General features: G+C 42.9%; 1 protein-coding gene across 2 annotated transcripts; it reads right to left on the reverse strand.

The window, feature by feature from the left end:
* Positions 1-1,347: 1,347 nt before the first annotated feature.
* ANKRD34B (ankyrin repeat domain 34B) lies at positions 1,348-15,808 on the reverse strand. 2 transcript variants are annotated; one of them, XM_030323758.1, is made up of 5 exons: positions 15,700-15,808; positions 14,581-14,722; positions 12,717-12,802; positions 10,742-10,977; positions 1,348-3,229 (listed from the first exon to the last, which is right to left on the reverse strand). In XM_030323758.1, the coding sequence occupies exon 5, from the start codon at positions 3,205-3,207 to the stop codon at positions 1,663-1,665; it is 1,545 nt and encodes a 514-aa protein (XP_030179618.1). In that variant the 5' UTR covers positions 3,208-3,229; positions 10,742-10,977; positions 12,717-12,802; positions 14,581-14,722; positions 15,700-15,808; the 3' UTR covers positions 1,348-1,662. The 2 variants fall into 2 exon arrangements, with proteins under 2 accessions (XP_030179618.1, XP_030179628.1); XM_030323768.1 differs by lacking the exon at positions 10,742-10,977.
* Between the last annotated feature and the right edge of the window lie 701 nt (positions 15,809-16,509).

Below are 16,509 nucleotides of genomic sequence, written 5' to 3' on the forward strand. Positions count from 1 at the left end.
GTATCCTTACAACTCAAAGCCAAGCACTTTTCTCAATATTAAAACTTGCAAAAAGGGTTTAGCTACCTATAAACATCAGGTACAATTCTAAGTTCTGAATCAAAAAATATTTCTAATGTAATTTACATTATTGTTCTTCAAAATATTAAATGGAAAACCTCCAATTATTTTTTTCAAATAAAAGTCACAAGAAATTAAATAATTACCATGTACATTACAACTTGCTTATATCAAATTACCAAGCATCATGCCAATTGTTAGGATCTCCTCTACTAATAGGCAAAGAAATAAAGTTGTATATGACAGTCATCAAATTAATATACTCAGGTTTTTATATAATTTGACTTATTCTTTGTTGTAAAACTGCTAGATTGAAATGAGGATTTTTTGTATAAACACCACATTTTGAAATCAGACAGATAATATAGTCATTTTGTAACATTTTATGATAGTAGCATGGTATTCATTTATTTAATTAGAAGTTATTCATAGGTCCTAAATACTAGGTGATTGGAATGTCACACTAAGGAAATTACCCTTATTATTCTTATTATATAAATGTCTAATGATTATATATTAGAAATTAAAGATACTGTTTAATTTTGGCCAAATATTTAGTATATTTTGTAATTAAGTTTCTACTGGCTTTCTTAATTTTGGCTAATCTAAGATAATCTAATAATCAGCTTTTCTTTTCTAAAATGAAGCAAGCATATAGTTTCTATTTGTGATAAATCCCCATTTTTTGGTTGTCCTTAGAACGACAAGAGTAATTTGATATAAGTAAAGAGGAACGTTTTTAAACCTTTTGCTTTATCTTGTTGTTGAGAACCTATATATAGGCTTTAAAAAATAATAGCAGGAATTAAAAGATATGGAGAAACAATTCCATGAAATTACATTAAAATCAAAATAAAACAAAGCAAAAAACAGCACACCAGCACTTCACATAGATTATTACTAGCTTGTAAAACTGATCTGTCACTTGGAGTTGATTAAACTGACCATACGAATATTGGCTGCCTAGTCTACTATAATAGGTTGGTCTTTTTAAAATTTGAATTAGGAAAAATTTTTAATTTTAATTAGATTTCACCTACCTGCAGTCAACATTTTTTAAGAATTAGTTCATTCTCTCTTCGTGCCTTAGGCTTTGTACCTTTGGCTTATTGTTCATAGAACATTTTAATAGCTGTCCCTTTTTTTTTATGCTTTTGGCATCATGGAAAATTACAATCTTATTTGTTGACTTTTAATGTTAAAAAATATTTATTGATTTGAATGCAGTGTTTCCTAATAAAATATCTGAAAAATCTGAAAAAAATTTTAAAGTCATCTCCACCACATGTGACTTTTTTTTTTTTTTTTTTTTTTTGCTGATTTTTGCTTAAATTAAAAACTTGGACCATATGAAGATTGTTAAATATTAGAGGTTTTGAGAAGTATCGCTTTAATTTTGTTTGAGAGAATTTCCTTAGCAGAAACTATGTATTATTTGTGTGTCCACGGTACCTAATATGATACACAGTATATTTTGATACCTCTAACAATTATTGACTAACCAATTATAAGATTTTAAAAGATGAACATTTGAGATTTATTTTCTGGTTCTATATTTCTCTGATGTAGACATTTGGACAAAATGTGCTTTCTAGTCATCTCTTAAAAATTTACTAATTGCTTAATTTGTTCTGTTTGCAATGATTGTCTCCTTAACAACATTTTTTTACTTTTGAATTCTTTGGGGAACATAGGAACTGTTGGCATTAGCACTTTGTGACCACAAGAAAGGAGGCTGGAAATCTTATTATTGACATTGATATCAGAGATGGGGGGATGCGGATTCACATTTAAGGGTGGCAGAAATCCTGGTCTGGCTTGCGTGATACCGTGATCTAAAGGGAAAGCTCCTGAACCACGCCTTTCTAAAATTGCATGATTTCTCCTGCTCAAGGGACCTGGTGAGATATTCTCCAACAATTCTTTGGGCCCTGACAACAGGGAAGGAGACGGTGAGAGGATCTTTTTCTTTCCTATAAGTGCTTTGCCATCTTCTAAAGTTGCAGGGGTAAGACCAGCCGAGAGCTGGGAATCAGAGCTGTAGTGATTTGCCCCTGAGTTTCTTTTTTGGACTATACTTCTTAAGGTGGAAGCAAATATCGTCTGGTTAGAGTCTGGATCTGGCTCAGCAGGGATTTCAATGCATTGCTGATTTCCTTCTGAAAAAAATGATTGATAATTTATTTCATCATATGACATCTTTCTTGAGCTGGCCTGATCTAAGGCTCTCAGCAAATGTGCAGTGTCTTTTACATCAATACTTTGGTGCCTAGTGATGAATCGCTTGGAAAGTGCCAGCCCATTGGTTTTGTAGGACAATTCTTCCTCTGGAGTAATATCCTGGAGCTCCTCTTGCAAGGAGGCCACTCTGTTTTGGTGCATGAATAAGGGAGGACTCTTGATCCAGGTTGGAGCCTGGGGTAGCTTGGGCCCATTAGAGGCCATAGAAGGCTTCCTCACGGGGGAGCCTGGGTCCTGTGTGTCATCACTATTTCCTGAGGGCTCCAGACCTTTAAAGCCAAAAAGTGTCATTTCAGTTTCAGAAGAATGTGTAAGTGGCAACGAAGCTGTTTTTATGTCTATTTCTGAAGGAGTGGCACAGGAGGCTGGGGAATGACACCCATCCATATCTACAGGAGGCATATTTAAGTACTGTTTGGTAGTGTGCCTACCGGAGGGTGATTTTGCTGTCGTTATAATAATGACCTCTTTCCCTTTTGCCTTGCAAGCACTAAGTAGAACTTTCAGGGTCTCTCTATCCTCTGAATTTATAGCATAAACAAGGGCTGAGTAACTAGAATGATCTTGCAAGCTGAGATCAGCCCCACTGTTTAGGAGCAGGGAAACAACTTCAGGACCAGCTTTTTCTAAGCAAGCATGCATCAAAGCAGTTTTCCCAGATTTGTCCTGTATGTTGGGGTCAGCATTGTTTTCTAACAGGTATTTAACCATTTTGGCTTTACTGACACTCTGGTGATCAACATGTTTGGTCTTACAAGCGATCATTAAAGGTGTTTCCCCACGGTCATTGCTCTCATTAATGTATGCACCACCTTCTAGCAAGAGTCTTGTGAGGCGAAGCCGGCTCTGATGGACTGCTTTGATCAGGGAATTTCCATCACTTGAAATTTCTATACCTTCATCCATCTTCAAAAGTCAGAATCAAAACCTGGTTATCAAAGAACATGAAGAACAAAAGATTAGCCGGAATCCCAATTTATATTCATGTTGTTATTGATAATTTCTGAAATATATATGTATAGAGCAACAGTACATAAATGAGATTATGTTATTAATATAGAACAAAAAAGTGAACTGCAAAATAAAATAAATTTTGGAATAGTAACAGCCTTTAGGTAATTATAAACTAAAATTTACTTTCAAAATCTTGATCTAGTACCAATGGAGTACTTCCCTAAATTCCACAATAATTAAACAATAATGCACTTATTTTCCACTTGTGAAAAATATTTTAAAAACAATACTAAAATGTAAATTGAAGCAAAAATTCCAAAAGTGTGCGTAATTGCAACTGAATCAATTAAAATATGGCATATTTATGGCAGATTAATGTAAAAACTTCTCAGGGTTAAATTACTTAAATGTGCTCTTAATTAAATAATGCAACTATTACTTAGATTTTCAATTTGAGGGCATTTCTATGTTTCTTTTAAAGGATGAAAAATCATTTGAACTACAAGACATTAAGTAACTGACATAATGTCTGGAACTCACACTGAGATGGGAATGGTGGGCATGTGATTATGCATTTTCCTTGATTTCATTATTTAAATCAAACACTAGATTATGAAGCCAGCCACATTCAGTTGGTTTACTTTTTTTTTTTTTTTCCTTTTGAGAGGGAGAGAGAGTGCACATGAGCAGGGGAAGAGAGAAGCTCAGCAGGCTCCCTGCTGTCAGGGCAGAGCCTGAGGCAGGGCTCCTGGGTGGGTGGCTCAATCTCCCGAATCATGAGATCATGACCTGAGCCAAAATCAAGAGTTGGACACTTAACCAACCCACTGAGCCACCCAGGAGCCCCTGTTGGGTTACATTTTGACAACAGTACATTTGCTCTGAAAAAGTTCTAGGCTAGAAATGTGAGTGAGGTCATGTAGTCTTTATAAGCATTTTATTTTTTATCTTTAAAACTAAAAATTACTTTTATTTAAATAATTTAGATTCAAACTCCTTCAACAGATAATTCCATCAGTTGATAAGAATTATGTCTTTAGGGGCTCCTGGCTGGCTCAGTCAGTAGAGCATGCAACTCTTGATCTCGGGGATGTGAGTTCAAGCCCCACACTGGGCGTATAGCTTACTGAAAGAGAAAGAAAGAAAGGAAGGAAGGAAGGAAGGAAGGAAGGAAGGAAGGAAGGAAGGAAAAAAGAAAGAAAGAAAAGATTGTGTATTAGGTCTTCACCTAGAACTGAGGAAATGTTTGTTTTTGAATAGTGCTTAGAGCTGGGGAGAAAAATCAAATGGAGTTTATATTATATTTATTTATTTAAAACTTATTTATTTACTTACTTGTATTTTTGACAGAGAGAGAGGGCACAATGATCGAGGGGCACAGTCAGAGGGAGAGCGAAAGAATCCCACACAAGCTCCGCACTGTCAGCACCCACCCTTGAAGCTGGGCTCCAGCTGACCCTACGCAAAGCTCAAACTCACGAACCATGAGATCATGACTTGAGCTAAAATTGGATGCCCAACCAACTGAGCCACTCAGGTGCCCCAAGTTTATATAATATTTAAATCTCTTTTATTTAATGAAGTAGGTATTAGAAATTGAGAACTATTATTTATTCTACTCGTTTACTTTTGTTTAATGTTTATTTCTGAGAGAGAGAGCATGCACGTGTGCAAGCAGGGGAGGGACAGTGAGAGGGGGACAGAGAATCCACAGCAGGCTCTGTGCTGACAGCAGAGAGCCTGGTGTGGGGCTTGAACCCACAAACCATGAGATCATGACCTGAGCTGAAGTTGGACGCTTAACCTGAGCCACCCAGGCGCCCCTATTTTACTCATTTACTTTTAAATTAACAATACGGGACATGAGTTTTTATTGGATAATAGAATGGATAATAAGTATAATGACCTCTTAACAGAAAAAGAGGTGAAGAGAACAGAAAGAAAATGAAGGGGGAAAGAAGGCATGCACACAGAACTTAATCTAACAGTTGTAAGCTCCTATTATATCTTGGGCACGGAGCTACAAAGGTACATGCCCTAGCCCTAAAGAGCTTACTCAGTTGTTTGGAAGAGACACCATATAAGCAGCTGGTTATGAGTTAAAGTCAGGAGAATATACAGACTTTGGTGGCTTGGGGACTGAGGGGCTCACAGAGGCCACCCAACTGAGCTGGGTTTGGACTGCTAAGAGTTTGGTAGGCAGACAAAGTAGGAAGAGAGAAGTAGAGAATGTTCCTTGTGCAAAAACCTAGAGGTTTAAAATAGCAGTTATTTATCATAAATCAGGCTCTATTTATGCTGATGTAGCCAAACTTTAGAAAAATATTTTAGCAGATGGTAATAGTTAGGGTGAATGTGGCAGAACACACACCTCTACTTTTGCTCCTTCCTGAACAATCCCCTGAAACTAAAGAATTTTTTTTTAATTTTTAAAAAAGATTTTATTTTTAAATAATCTCTACACCCAACATGGGAACTGAACTCACAACCCTGAGATTAAGAGTTACACATTCCACTGCCTGAGCCAGTCAGGTGCCTGAAGAATTGTTAAAAAGACATAAATTCACAAGGATAGCACGAAAAGGAGAGAAGACAACAGCAACATTTGGAAGCCAGAAAGCAGGTGGACCAGTGGTGACCAAACTAGCCAACCTGAAAAGGCTGTGCCTCAGGTCATTCGTGATAAAGCTGATAACTAAACCCACAGCCACTTCGGAATCCTCTAGAGAGGCAGTAAGCAGGAAGCTGTAGAACTGGGTGGGTGGTGGACTGAATGGCTAAAATAATGAGGACTAGGTGAAAAGTTGTCGGAGAAGCAGTTAGATCCCTAAGTCCTTGCTATTCACAATGGGACCCTACCTTGGACCAGCAGCACACCATTCCCTGAAGCTTAATCTTAGGCTCCATCCCAGACCTACTGAACCAGAGCCTACATTTTAACTAGATCCTCGGGTGATTTAGATGTTCATTAAAATTTGAGAAGCACTGCCTCAGGTCATTCCTTCACTCCAAGCCACTAGGAGATAGGATACTACCCGTCTCATCTGAGATGTCCAGAGCTTTATTCTCCAGAAATGGTGAAATAAAAGGGCCTCTGGACTGGAAGACCTCCAACATATTTGAGGACAAGAAAATAGGAAATAAGTGATTGGATGCTTACTGACCACTGAGTGAAGGGACTCACAGCCTTCTCCCCAATGCAACTCCAAGAAGCCTGGTAGCTGTACCCTTATTATTCAGTATAATATCATTATACTCTCCTCTCAAGAATCTGACCTGTCTTAAAAAAAAATACCTAAGAGTACTAGCCACAGGGATTCCTTACCACGCCACCCAGATCATCCTACAGTGAGGTTTAAAGATTATAAGCCTTGGGGCACCTGGGTGGCTCAGTTGGTTAAGCAGCCAGCTCTTGATTTAGGCTCAGGCTGCTATGATCTTACAGTTGTGAGATAGAGCTCTGTGTCTGGTTCTGAGCTGGGCAGATTCTCTTTCTGCCCCTCCCTTGCTTGCTCTCTCTCACTTTCTCTCTCTCAAAAAGAAAAAGAAAGAAAGAAAGAAAGAAAGTAAGAAAGAAAGAAAGAAAGAAAGAAAGAAAGAAAGAAAAGAAAAGAAAAGAAAGATTACAAGCCTCACCCATGTGCTCAAGGCTTCTCATCACCTTTTTATTTTTTTAATTTTTTTTTAAATTTACTTTTGAGACAGAGACAGAGCATGAGTGGGGGAGGGGCAGAGAGACAGGGAGACACAGAATCTGAAGCAGGCTCTGAGCTGTCAGCACACAGCCCTATTTTTATTTTTTCTAATATTTATTTATTTGAGAGAGAGAGAAAGAGTGCATGCATGGGGGCAGGGGTGGGACACAGAGAGAGAGAGAGAGAGAGAGAGAGAGAGAGAGAATCCCAAGCAGGATCTGAGCTTTCATCACAGAGCCCAATGTGGGGCTTGATCTCACGAAACATGAGATCATGACATGAGCTGAAATCAAGAGCAGAAGCTTAACCAACTGACCCATCCAGGTGCCCCTTCATCAGCTTTTTTTTCTTTTTCTTTTTTTTTTTTTTTTAATTTTTTTTTTCAACGTTTATTTATTTTTGGGACAGAGAGAGACAGAGCATGAACAGGGGAGGGGCAGAGAGAGAGGAAGACACAGAATCTGAAACAGGCTCCAGGCTCCAAGCCATCAGCCCAGAGCCTGACGCGGGGCTCGAACTCATGGACCGCGAGATCGTGACCTGGCTGAAGTCGGACGCTTGACCGACTGTGCCACCCAGGCCCCCCTCATCAGCTTTTTAAATCAAGCCTTTTAATTATGAACAGATAATAAAAAACAAAACAAAACAAAAAAAAAGCCTCTTACCTTAAAGATAGAGACCAGAACAAATAGGAAAAAAAGGCAACTCGGAGGAAACAGGTATTAGTCAGGAAAATGAAAATTTCAAAACCTCACATTCCTCAGAGATAAGACTATGTTGTAACCATGAAACAAAAATAAGATTCTATGAAAAAAGAATATTCAGGACCCCCTGAATGGGGCTCCTGGGTGGCTGAGTTGGTTAAGCATCTGGCTCTTGATTTTGGCTCAAGTCATGATCTTGCCATTTGTGAGATTGAGCCCCACGCTGGGCTCTGCACTGACAGTGAGGAGGCTGCTTGGAATTCTCTCTCACTCTTTATCCCTGCCCACCCCCCTCAAAATAAATAAACTTAAAAAAAAAAAAAAAGAATACTCAGAGACCATAAAAAGGGTTCTCAAAAGATAAAAACACCATACAAACTGCAAAACTCAATAGAAGGGTTAGATGATAATGTTGATAAAATTTCTAGCAGTTAAGCAAAAAGAACAGGACAGGAAAAAAAAGAAAATTAGGGGTCTACACTAGGAAATCGAACATTCAACTACTAGAAGTTCTGGCAAGACAAAAATAGTCGGGGTGGGAGAAGGGGCAAGCAGGAAAGGAAATGATGCCTGAGATCAAGAAAAATTTCATGCGTGACTTGAGTTTCCAAATTGAAGGTGTCCAATTAGAACATAGCACAATAGATGAAAATGGACCCTGGCCATGGCACATGGTTGTAAGTCTCCAGAACACTGAAAGCAAAGAAGATTTCACAGGCTTGGGGGCAGGAGATGGGGAGTGGGGTGGATAAGTCACATGCCAAAGTATCAAGAATTACAATGGATTCAGATATATCAACAATAGTAAAAGACAGTGGACGAAAGTCTTTAAAAATCTGAAGGCAAAATGCTTCCCAGCTTAGAATTCTGTATCTAGCCAAACCATCAGTCAAGATTGGAGATATACTCTTAATAATCTACTGAAGGATATAATCTACCAAGATGAAACAGTAGAACAAGAAAGATGAAACAAGGTACCAGAGGCTGGAGATCATCTTAGAGGAGAAGCACAAGAAATCCCAGGAAGATGGTGAAGGGCCAGGATAATGGATGTGCACAGACACATCTCTGAGACCATACTATCATTTTACCATCTTCTTAACTGAGAACCAGATGCCCAGGTGAGCCTGCCCTCAGTTCTTATCTCTACTTTCTTCATCCTGACCACGTCTCTCCTCCCTCCTCCATACTCTGCTTTCTGGGGCATCCGGTGCCACTATTTTTAGCTCTGCTCAATTGTTCTGCTTTGACCTGCTTCGAGACCTGGGGATAAGTCATGGTGAGCCTAGGAGGAGAAGGACTAAACATTCATTCCCCTTGGATATCCAGAACCTGGACTATACCGAAGCCCTGCGAGAAGCCCTATAATGGTGAGCCCCTTGTTTCCCAGGCTTGCTCCGAAGGGGCTCTTATAAACGCTGGGCCAAACTCTGACCCAGAGATTGTTAAACTTACCTTTTCCTGAGAGCTTTAGTCATATATCGGTGCTATATGCCTTTCTTTGTTCAACTAATTTTGTGCTTGCTACCTAGTTTAACAATTTACTTAAGGATCATATATATACAAGTGGAAAACTTAAAAAAAAAAGTAACGATTAACACAGGAGTCAAGGGAAAGTTACTTTTTGGTGGGGGGAGGGAGAGCAATGCAATTAGGAAGGGACACACATTGCTTTCATTTTAAGGTTTGGTTAATGTTCTGTTTCTAATCTGGGTGGTTTGTTATTTATTTTATTATTATTCTTTAAAAGAACATATTTCACATACTCTTCTGTATGATAGTACTAATCTGTTGGGTTGTTGTTATTTTTTTGTAAAATATATCATGTATACAGACAAGAGCATAATAGCACTTACATAAGATATGTTCCATAATTAAAATTTATTTTTTTAGGGATGCCTGGGTGGCTCAGTTGGCTAAGCGCCTGACTTTGGCTCAGGTCGTGATCTCATGGTTAATGGGTTTGAGCCCTGCGTCAGACTTTGTGCTGAGAGCTCAGAGCCTGGAACCTGCTTCGGATTCTGTATCTCTCTCTCTCTCTCTGCCCCTCACCCACTTGTTCTCGGTCTCTCAAAAATAAATATTAAAAATTATTTTTTAAAAAATTTATTTATTTATTTTGAAAGAGAGCAAGTGAGCAGGGGAGGGGCAAAGAGAGGGAGAGAGAGAATCCCAAGCAGGCTCTGCACTGTCAGCACAGAGCCTGATACAGGACTCATTCTCATGAACTGTGAGATCATGACCTGAGCCAAAATGAAGAGTCGGATGCTTAACTGAGCCACCCAGGCGCCCCTCATAATTAAAATTTAGAAGAGCCATCTTAGATCATAATTTCTTACAACGTAATTCAGTTTTGTGGTATTATCAATAGTATTTATGCCTAGACTTTCTTACGCCTAGGAGTTTCAACTTGTGAGCTCCTGAAAGGCAGTATTCAAAAGAATATACTTATTCATTCTGCTTTAGTATCACTCATGATGTTGATAAGCAAAGAACAACATTCAATATATACATACATAAATATAATGAAAGTAAATGCTGCAATTTTTGTCTGCCTATGCGACATTCTATAAAAGCTATTCCAAAGCCGGGCATACCTGCAATTTGGGACCTTAGGAATTTAGGATTGGTTGACAGCTTGGGTCCCAAATGAGGTCTATTCTGAAGGCAAAGCATTTGAAAAGGGTTCACAAAAGAAATATTTCAGCATTTTTCACATACAAATGGGTTTAATAAAGCAGAGATGTAGAGAAATTAGCTGCAACATAATATCAAATATAGAAACCATTTAGAAGCTGCAATTCTAGAAGAGATACAGTATTAGTCATGTAAAAACACCTTTGACCAAAAGTGACATTTGAGGAACATATTCAAATGAAAACAAGTTGCCAGACACCAGATTTCAATACTATACTCTCATACAGTTTCTACTTTTGGGACCAACCTTGTTTTGTTTTGTTTTGTTTTTAAATAAACACTCTTACAAGAATCCTTTGGAAAGACTTTAAAATCTTTTCACCCACCCTCATGTTAAAGGCTTTCTCCACAACACTAAGCCTCACCACTTTCTGTCATCATTTCTCTCACCAAGGTTGGTATCAGAAGGTTCTGAGAAAAGAAGGGGAGCTGGCCATGTACTTCCAGCTGGGCTGCTTGAGGCCACTGTCCCACTGTGGTCCTGTGGGAAGGGAGGGTGCTGTGGGCTCCAGGGCTCTCTGAAGAAGCTGGGCAGTGGCACCACTAGCTAGTGGCAGCTAGTGAATCTGTCTTGTGGATGTAGGCATACTCCCTCTCCAGTACTCTCCTGAGTACTGGAGAACTGTCTAGAAAAAAAACAGCAACAACAAGGGCTTACTCTTTGTTCATTTTAAAGACTTCTAAAGCCCCTTGGGTTGCTCACTTTTTAAACTGTTCACATTTAAGTGGAATAATTCTAAAATTGTTTAAAATTAAGTTGCACAGAGAAAAAAGCTGTCAGATACTTTATTGTCCATAGATACACGTTTGGTTTCCTAGTGTCTCATAATCAGTACCTTACTGGAATAATCCCTTTGTCTTTATGCTTTTACTCTCTCTTAGTTCTTTTAACATGGCTCATTCACCTGCACATCAAAAATGCTGATATTAAAGTTCAATTTATCTACTCTTCATAGAACTAAGCCCTACCTGTGATGAAGATCCTTCTCAAGCCTACGATTATCCTACTTCAGAAATGTTCTTGCTTCCTGTCTCCTCCTGTGAAACATCCTCATTGAGCGCTGATACTGTATTAACATTCAGTCAGACCCTTTGTTATAATGTAGCATATAAATAATCCACAAATGCAGTTATACCGTCCAAATAGATAACAGTTCAACTGGAGAAAGTTGAGGAGTCAGACAAACCCAGATTTCCATCCTGATTCCCCCATGTGCTAGCTGTATGCCACAGTTCAATCTCTCAGTCTCTGTCTTGGGTTCCTCATCTGTGGGATGACAAGGGTCTAAGGATCTACCGTTCATTCCCCGTAGGGGGTGGAGCAAGGTGATGAAATCAGACATCTAGAAAAAGACTTTCCTATCGTGCCTTAATACTCACTGTATTCTTCTTTTTACAAATTTTATCTCAGAATTAGACTTCTTTTATTTTTATCATGTCTCTAATTCACAGGCTACTTAAATAACAGATAAAATATTTAAAATGTAGTTTTTTAAAGATCTATGAATAATGTTTTGTAACCATAAATGGAATCTATTAAGTGAATATGGAAAAAAAGAGCCTTAAATGTACTTTCCTTATAATTTCCAAATAGAATAATTTCAGCATATTTAAGATTAATCAACAAACAGCTGGACAGATTGCTTTTTATTTTAAAATTAGAATGTCTGTAACATCTCTTAGGATTCATCATGGCATACTTACTATGCTCTTTTAGTGCCTCTCTCTACTCCCAAGACCCTGCTGAAATTACAACTTAGTTATTTAAAAAATTTAAGCAGATGCGTATTCTGAAGAACAAAGAAAACTTGGAGGACAGATATATCATGAGAGGAGCAATTAATTTCAAACAAGCTTTGGAAAGAGAGTGGGGATGGTGGTGTACTAAACTGCCTCAGCATCCCAGAGGCTGCCACATAGAGCCGCTAGGAGGTGGCCCCCACATTGCCCACAGGACCCATGAAGTTTAGGGCCGAGAGGCCCCAAGTGCCACAGAAAGTGGCAATGAGGCACAGGGCGGAAAATGAGGGTGGTTTAAAGTCTGTGGACAGAACATCTAGACCCCTGGGGAACTTTTTCCCACCCAAAGTAGAGAACCACTGTTCTAGGCAAGATTTCTTCTCTGAACAGATCCATCAGAAAAGCTGAAAATAGGGGTAAAGTGAGAGTCTATGGGCTGAACAGTGGAATCCCCAGATCTCACTCAGCCCTGCTAGCAGGAGACTAGAAGCCAGGAAAAAGAAGTAAAAAAGCACTGGGTCTTAGAATTATGAGCCCTATTAAAAATACCTGTTGATAAATGAAGCAATTCAAATAACTGCATTCGCCCCTCAGACACCCACTCCAAATGGAAATAGAAAGTTACCTGAAAACGTTATTCAAAATTTCAGACTTCACTTATGTCTTTTCTCTCCCTGGATGAATTTTTTGTCAGCCAGCTGTCAGCTCCTCCTGAAGGAAATCAAAGCTATTCAGAGTTACATAAATACCAATAATTTGTTCCACGCGTCTCTCCCATTTGGAGTCTAGGTTTTTAATTCCTTCTTAAGACATCCCTACAGTGTTTGTTCAGTTAATTATATTTCAGTGATTAGGAGCCTGTAAAAGTGTCTGGAGTGGATCCCAGGCACCGCCATCCTGCGTGTGCAGGCCGAAGCTTGGCCTGCAAGGGCGCTGGGGTTGAAAGGGCCATAGCATTCACCTGGCCTAGCACCCTATCACCCTGTTCCATACAGATGAGGAAGCCAAGGAAGGCAGGGTGGGACACCTCCCAGTCACTCCTCTTACTCCCCTGCTTACCAGGACTTAATTAGATCTTCCTGTGTCCTTTCTCTTGCTTCCTTTTTTCCTTGCTTCTTGGATACCAGCTTCCCATAGAGTAGAGTTGTTCTGAGTACCTGATTTGGGTGGTACCAACCATGGCAGTACCACATGGGCTGAGGTATTTAAAAAGCCATCTTGCAGATGATAGGCTTGGCCTTCCTTATGGCTCTTTTCCTCCAAGCCACCCCCATTTTCCTTGCATTCAAAGAGAGCTGTTCTTTTCCTTTGAGACTCTTACTCTACCTCCAAATAGGATTGGTGTTCCCGCCCATAAAGGGCAAGGGGGCTGGAAATTAACAAGGGCTTCAAGTTGGATTTTCAGCCCTTCACCCTTGCTCCAGGTTGTCATGTCTTTGTGCTGCCCGCAAGGGGATCAGAGCGTGCTCACAAGACTGGGGCTTGAGCCTGGGGCTCTGTCTCTTCCCAAGTTATCAACCCTTTGGAAGCTGATCCTCTGAGGTTCAGTTTCCTCATCCTAAAATTGAGATAATATCTACAGAAGATGATCATAAGAATTTAAAAAAGATCATTTGTGATTTAGGAATAAAAAAAAAATACCAGTTTCTACACATGCATCACTAAATGTATATCCTGGGCTAAGGGGTCTGACAGTGGGAGGCCAAAGTACCTACACCAATGGGGTTTCCACCTTCCATGGGCATAATCACTTGGAGAACTTATTAAAAATAAGATTTCTGGCTCCACTCCCACATATTCAATAGGGGGTGCTTCCTATGTACACTTGGAGAAAATATGTGACAAACTCTTCCTTCCTCATCCAGTCCCACTTCCTACTTGTCAGCCCGCCCGCCCCCCTCAGGCTCCTACCAGGCTGTCTCCATCATCGGTCTCCTGGAGGAGGCAAAGGGCAAAGATGACTGCCATAGCCTAGAGACGGATGAAGGAGCCCAGGGGTCTAGAGAAGAGTACAGCCCTGAGTTTGAATGGGCCAGGCGCTGTAGGTCTGCTGTTCTGCCCTTCCCAGACAGGTCTGAAAAATCCAGAGGAGTAGTGGGCAGCCCAAGGCCGGGATGTGGGGGCTAGTGGCCCTTAGACTGAACCAAGTCTGCCTGCCGCAAGCAAAACGTGTGTCCTCTTGCCATGCAAGGAAAGGGGCAGAGCCAGAACAAAAGATGCATCTAAGACTGTCCCAGGAAATGTAATGACTTGCCAGGAAAAGTGTTCTTCTCTGGCACCGGCTTGTAGGAAATATTTCGAAACTGCCCAAGGGAAGGAGTAGCTGGTAAGGTTTGCTTTGTTTCCCACCCAAAGCCAAAAAGGACGGGTGTCTTCTAGTTACTTGTATGTCCCCTAGGCCTCGGGGCTGGGTCCCCGGGGCAGCTACACCCCCACTTGTCTCCGTAGACCCCACTCCCAGAGACACACACAGACACACAAACCTATACCTGCAAGTTTCAGGGAACCAAGGTGATAGGATTTCCAAGCTGTTGAGGATTCTAGCTGTGTCTCCACAGTCCCCGCTGGCTCCGGGAACCAAGCTTGTTCCCTCAGTTTTTCCTGAGAGCGAGAGCGAGCAAGCCCTTGGTGCTGTCAGAGAAGGGCAAAGGAAGGTGACTGGGGCGACAGCGCCGGGGCACCGGTGGGGGCGGGGTGTGCGTTGTGTCGCCTCGTCTCTGAGACAAGACAGGTAGCTGGCGAGCTGAGGTGATCGCCATCCACGTGAAGGGGCTCTGCCCAGAGCGGCTGCGGAGCGGTCCCCGCAGCGCCAGTCCGGAGGACACGGCCCTCCCTTGGGAAATGGCGCGCGGGAGGGGAGCAGCCATTGCCCCCATCCTGGGGCAGGCGGACCTCTGGATCCCGGACCTCCCGTAAAGGGGTGCGGGGTCCAGGTGCCAAGGCTGTGAGCGCCCGAGAGGCGCCGGGACTGGACTGCCCGCCCCCGTGTGGCTCCCATTTGTCAAGCCAGTGGCTGTAAACGGCTCCGCAGCCCCCAGCCCGCCTCCTGCGCCCAGCCAGTACCTCCCGCCTCCCGGCCGCCCGAGGCACCTGCGGAGACGCGTGCCAGTCGGACCCCCAGAACCGCGCGCTCCTGCGGCCTCGCGCGCGCCGTTCCCGCTGCGGCGCCAACACGCGCCCGCGAGCCCCTGCCCGGATGCTCCCCGACATTCTGCAGCCGCTGGCTGCCCCTATCCACCCTCCGGCGCTGCAAGGCCGAGAAGGAGGCGAAACCTGTATGTTGCCGGGGTTCAAAACCGAGCCGCTGCAAAGCCCGAGCTGAAAACAGGCAGGGTTTGCGGGAGGCGTGAGAGTGGGCTTGAGTGGAGTCTGGACAGGCCCCTGCCCTCCAGCAGCCCTCCGTCGGCTCCGGGTCTCGGTCCTCGCTCAGGGCATCGCAATGTCAGGTTGCGCGGGAGCTGCGGGCTCCCAGGGCCTGGGCGTACCGGCCAGGGCTCACGGAGGCCGCGGCCCTCGGGTAGCTCCCTCGATGCCCTCCTCCCGGCAGCCAATACGGCGATCCAAAGTTTCTCCAAGTGTAGCCTGCAGAGACCGCGTCTGAAGCTAACCTGGGACGCGCTGTCAAGTCGGCGTCGGCGCCTCCCACCCTCGGCTCGGCGCGGACCCTCAGCGCGGGAGGCTCCAGGGTGCCGTCTGGGCTGGCTTGGCTTCGAAAGCTCCTCGGCGGCTGGAGTCGCGGATTCCGGTAGGTGCTACCCTGTCCCCGCCCCTGTTCTGCCGAGCGAGGAAGGCGGCGGGCCAGAAGCCGCGAAGCGTCGGAGCGGGGGCCGGGAGGCGCGCACCTCGCCAGACGCCCGGGCGGTGCGGCGTTTCCGCTGGGAGTGACGCGCTGGCTCCTCGCTGCACGGCAGGTGGGGGCGGCGGGGCTAAACTCTGCACGGACCCCAGGGCCAAAGTCTGTCTCTGAAGCTCCGCCCTTTGTCCCCACGAGTAGCCCCACCACTTACACCCACCTCAACGCAGCCACCGCGCTGTGGCGGGGACGACTTGGCCCAGAGTAGGGGCGGCAGGGTCTTCCCCACTGCGAGGAGATCGCCACCCCTACCGGCCTCTGATTTCCCCTGTCATACCTGCATCTCTCCCTCCAATTCATTATCCACCGGGCTGGTCCGTGTGTCTGTCTCCCGCGGCTCCTTCTTCCCCCTTCCCGTCCCTGTACCCGCTTTGGGTAAAGCCCCGGTCTCACTTCAGGTTGGGGTATTGGTGGGAGCAACCGTTCGTGTTTTGTTTTTATGAGTTTATAACTTTATTACGCTATTATTAAAACAGTAATATAACACTTCAATAAAATTTAACAAAATGTGTATTTTATATGCCAAACTCTGCTGCAGCGGTTTTAACTCTTCATTTATCAGGGA

The sequence above is a fragment of the Lynx canadensis genome, chromosome A1 (assembly GCF_007474595.2).
Source record: "Lynx canadensis isolate LIC74 chromosome A1, mLynCan4.pri.v2, whole genome shotgun sequence".
Lineage (NCBI taxonomy): Eukaryota > Metazoa > Chordata > Mammalia > Carnivora > Felidae > Lynx > Lynx canadensis.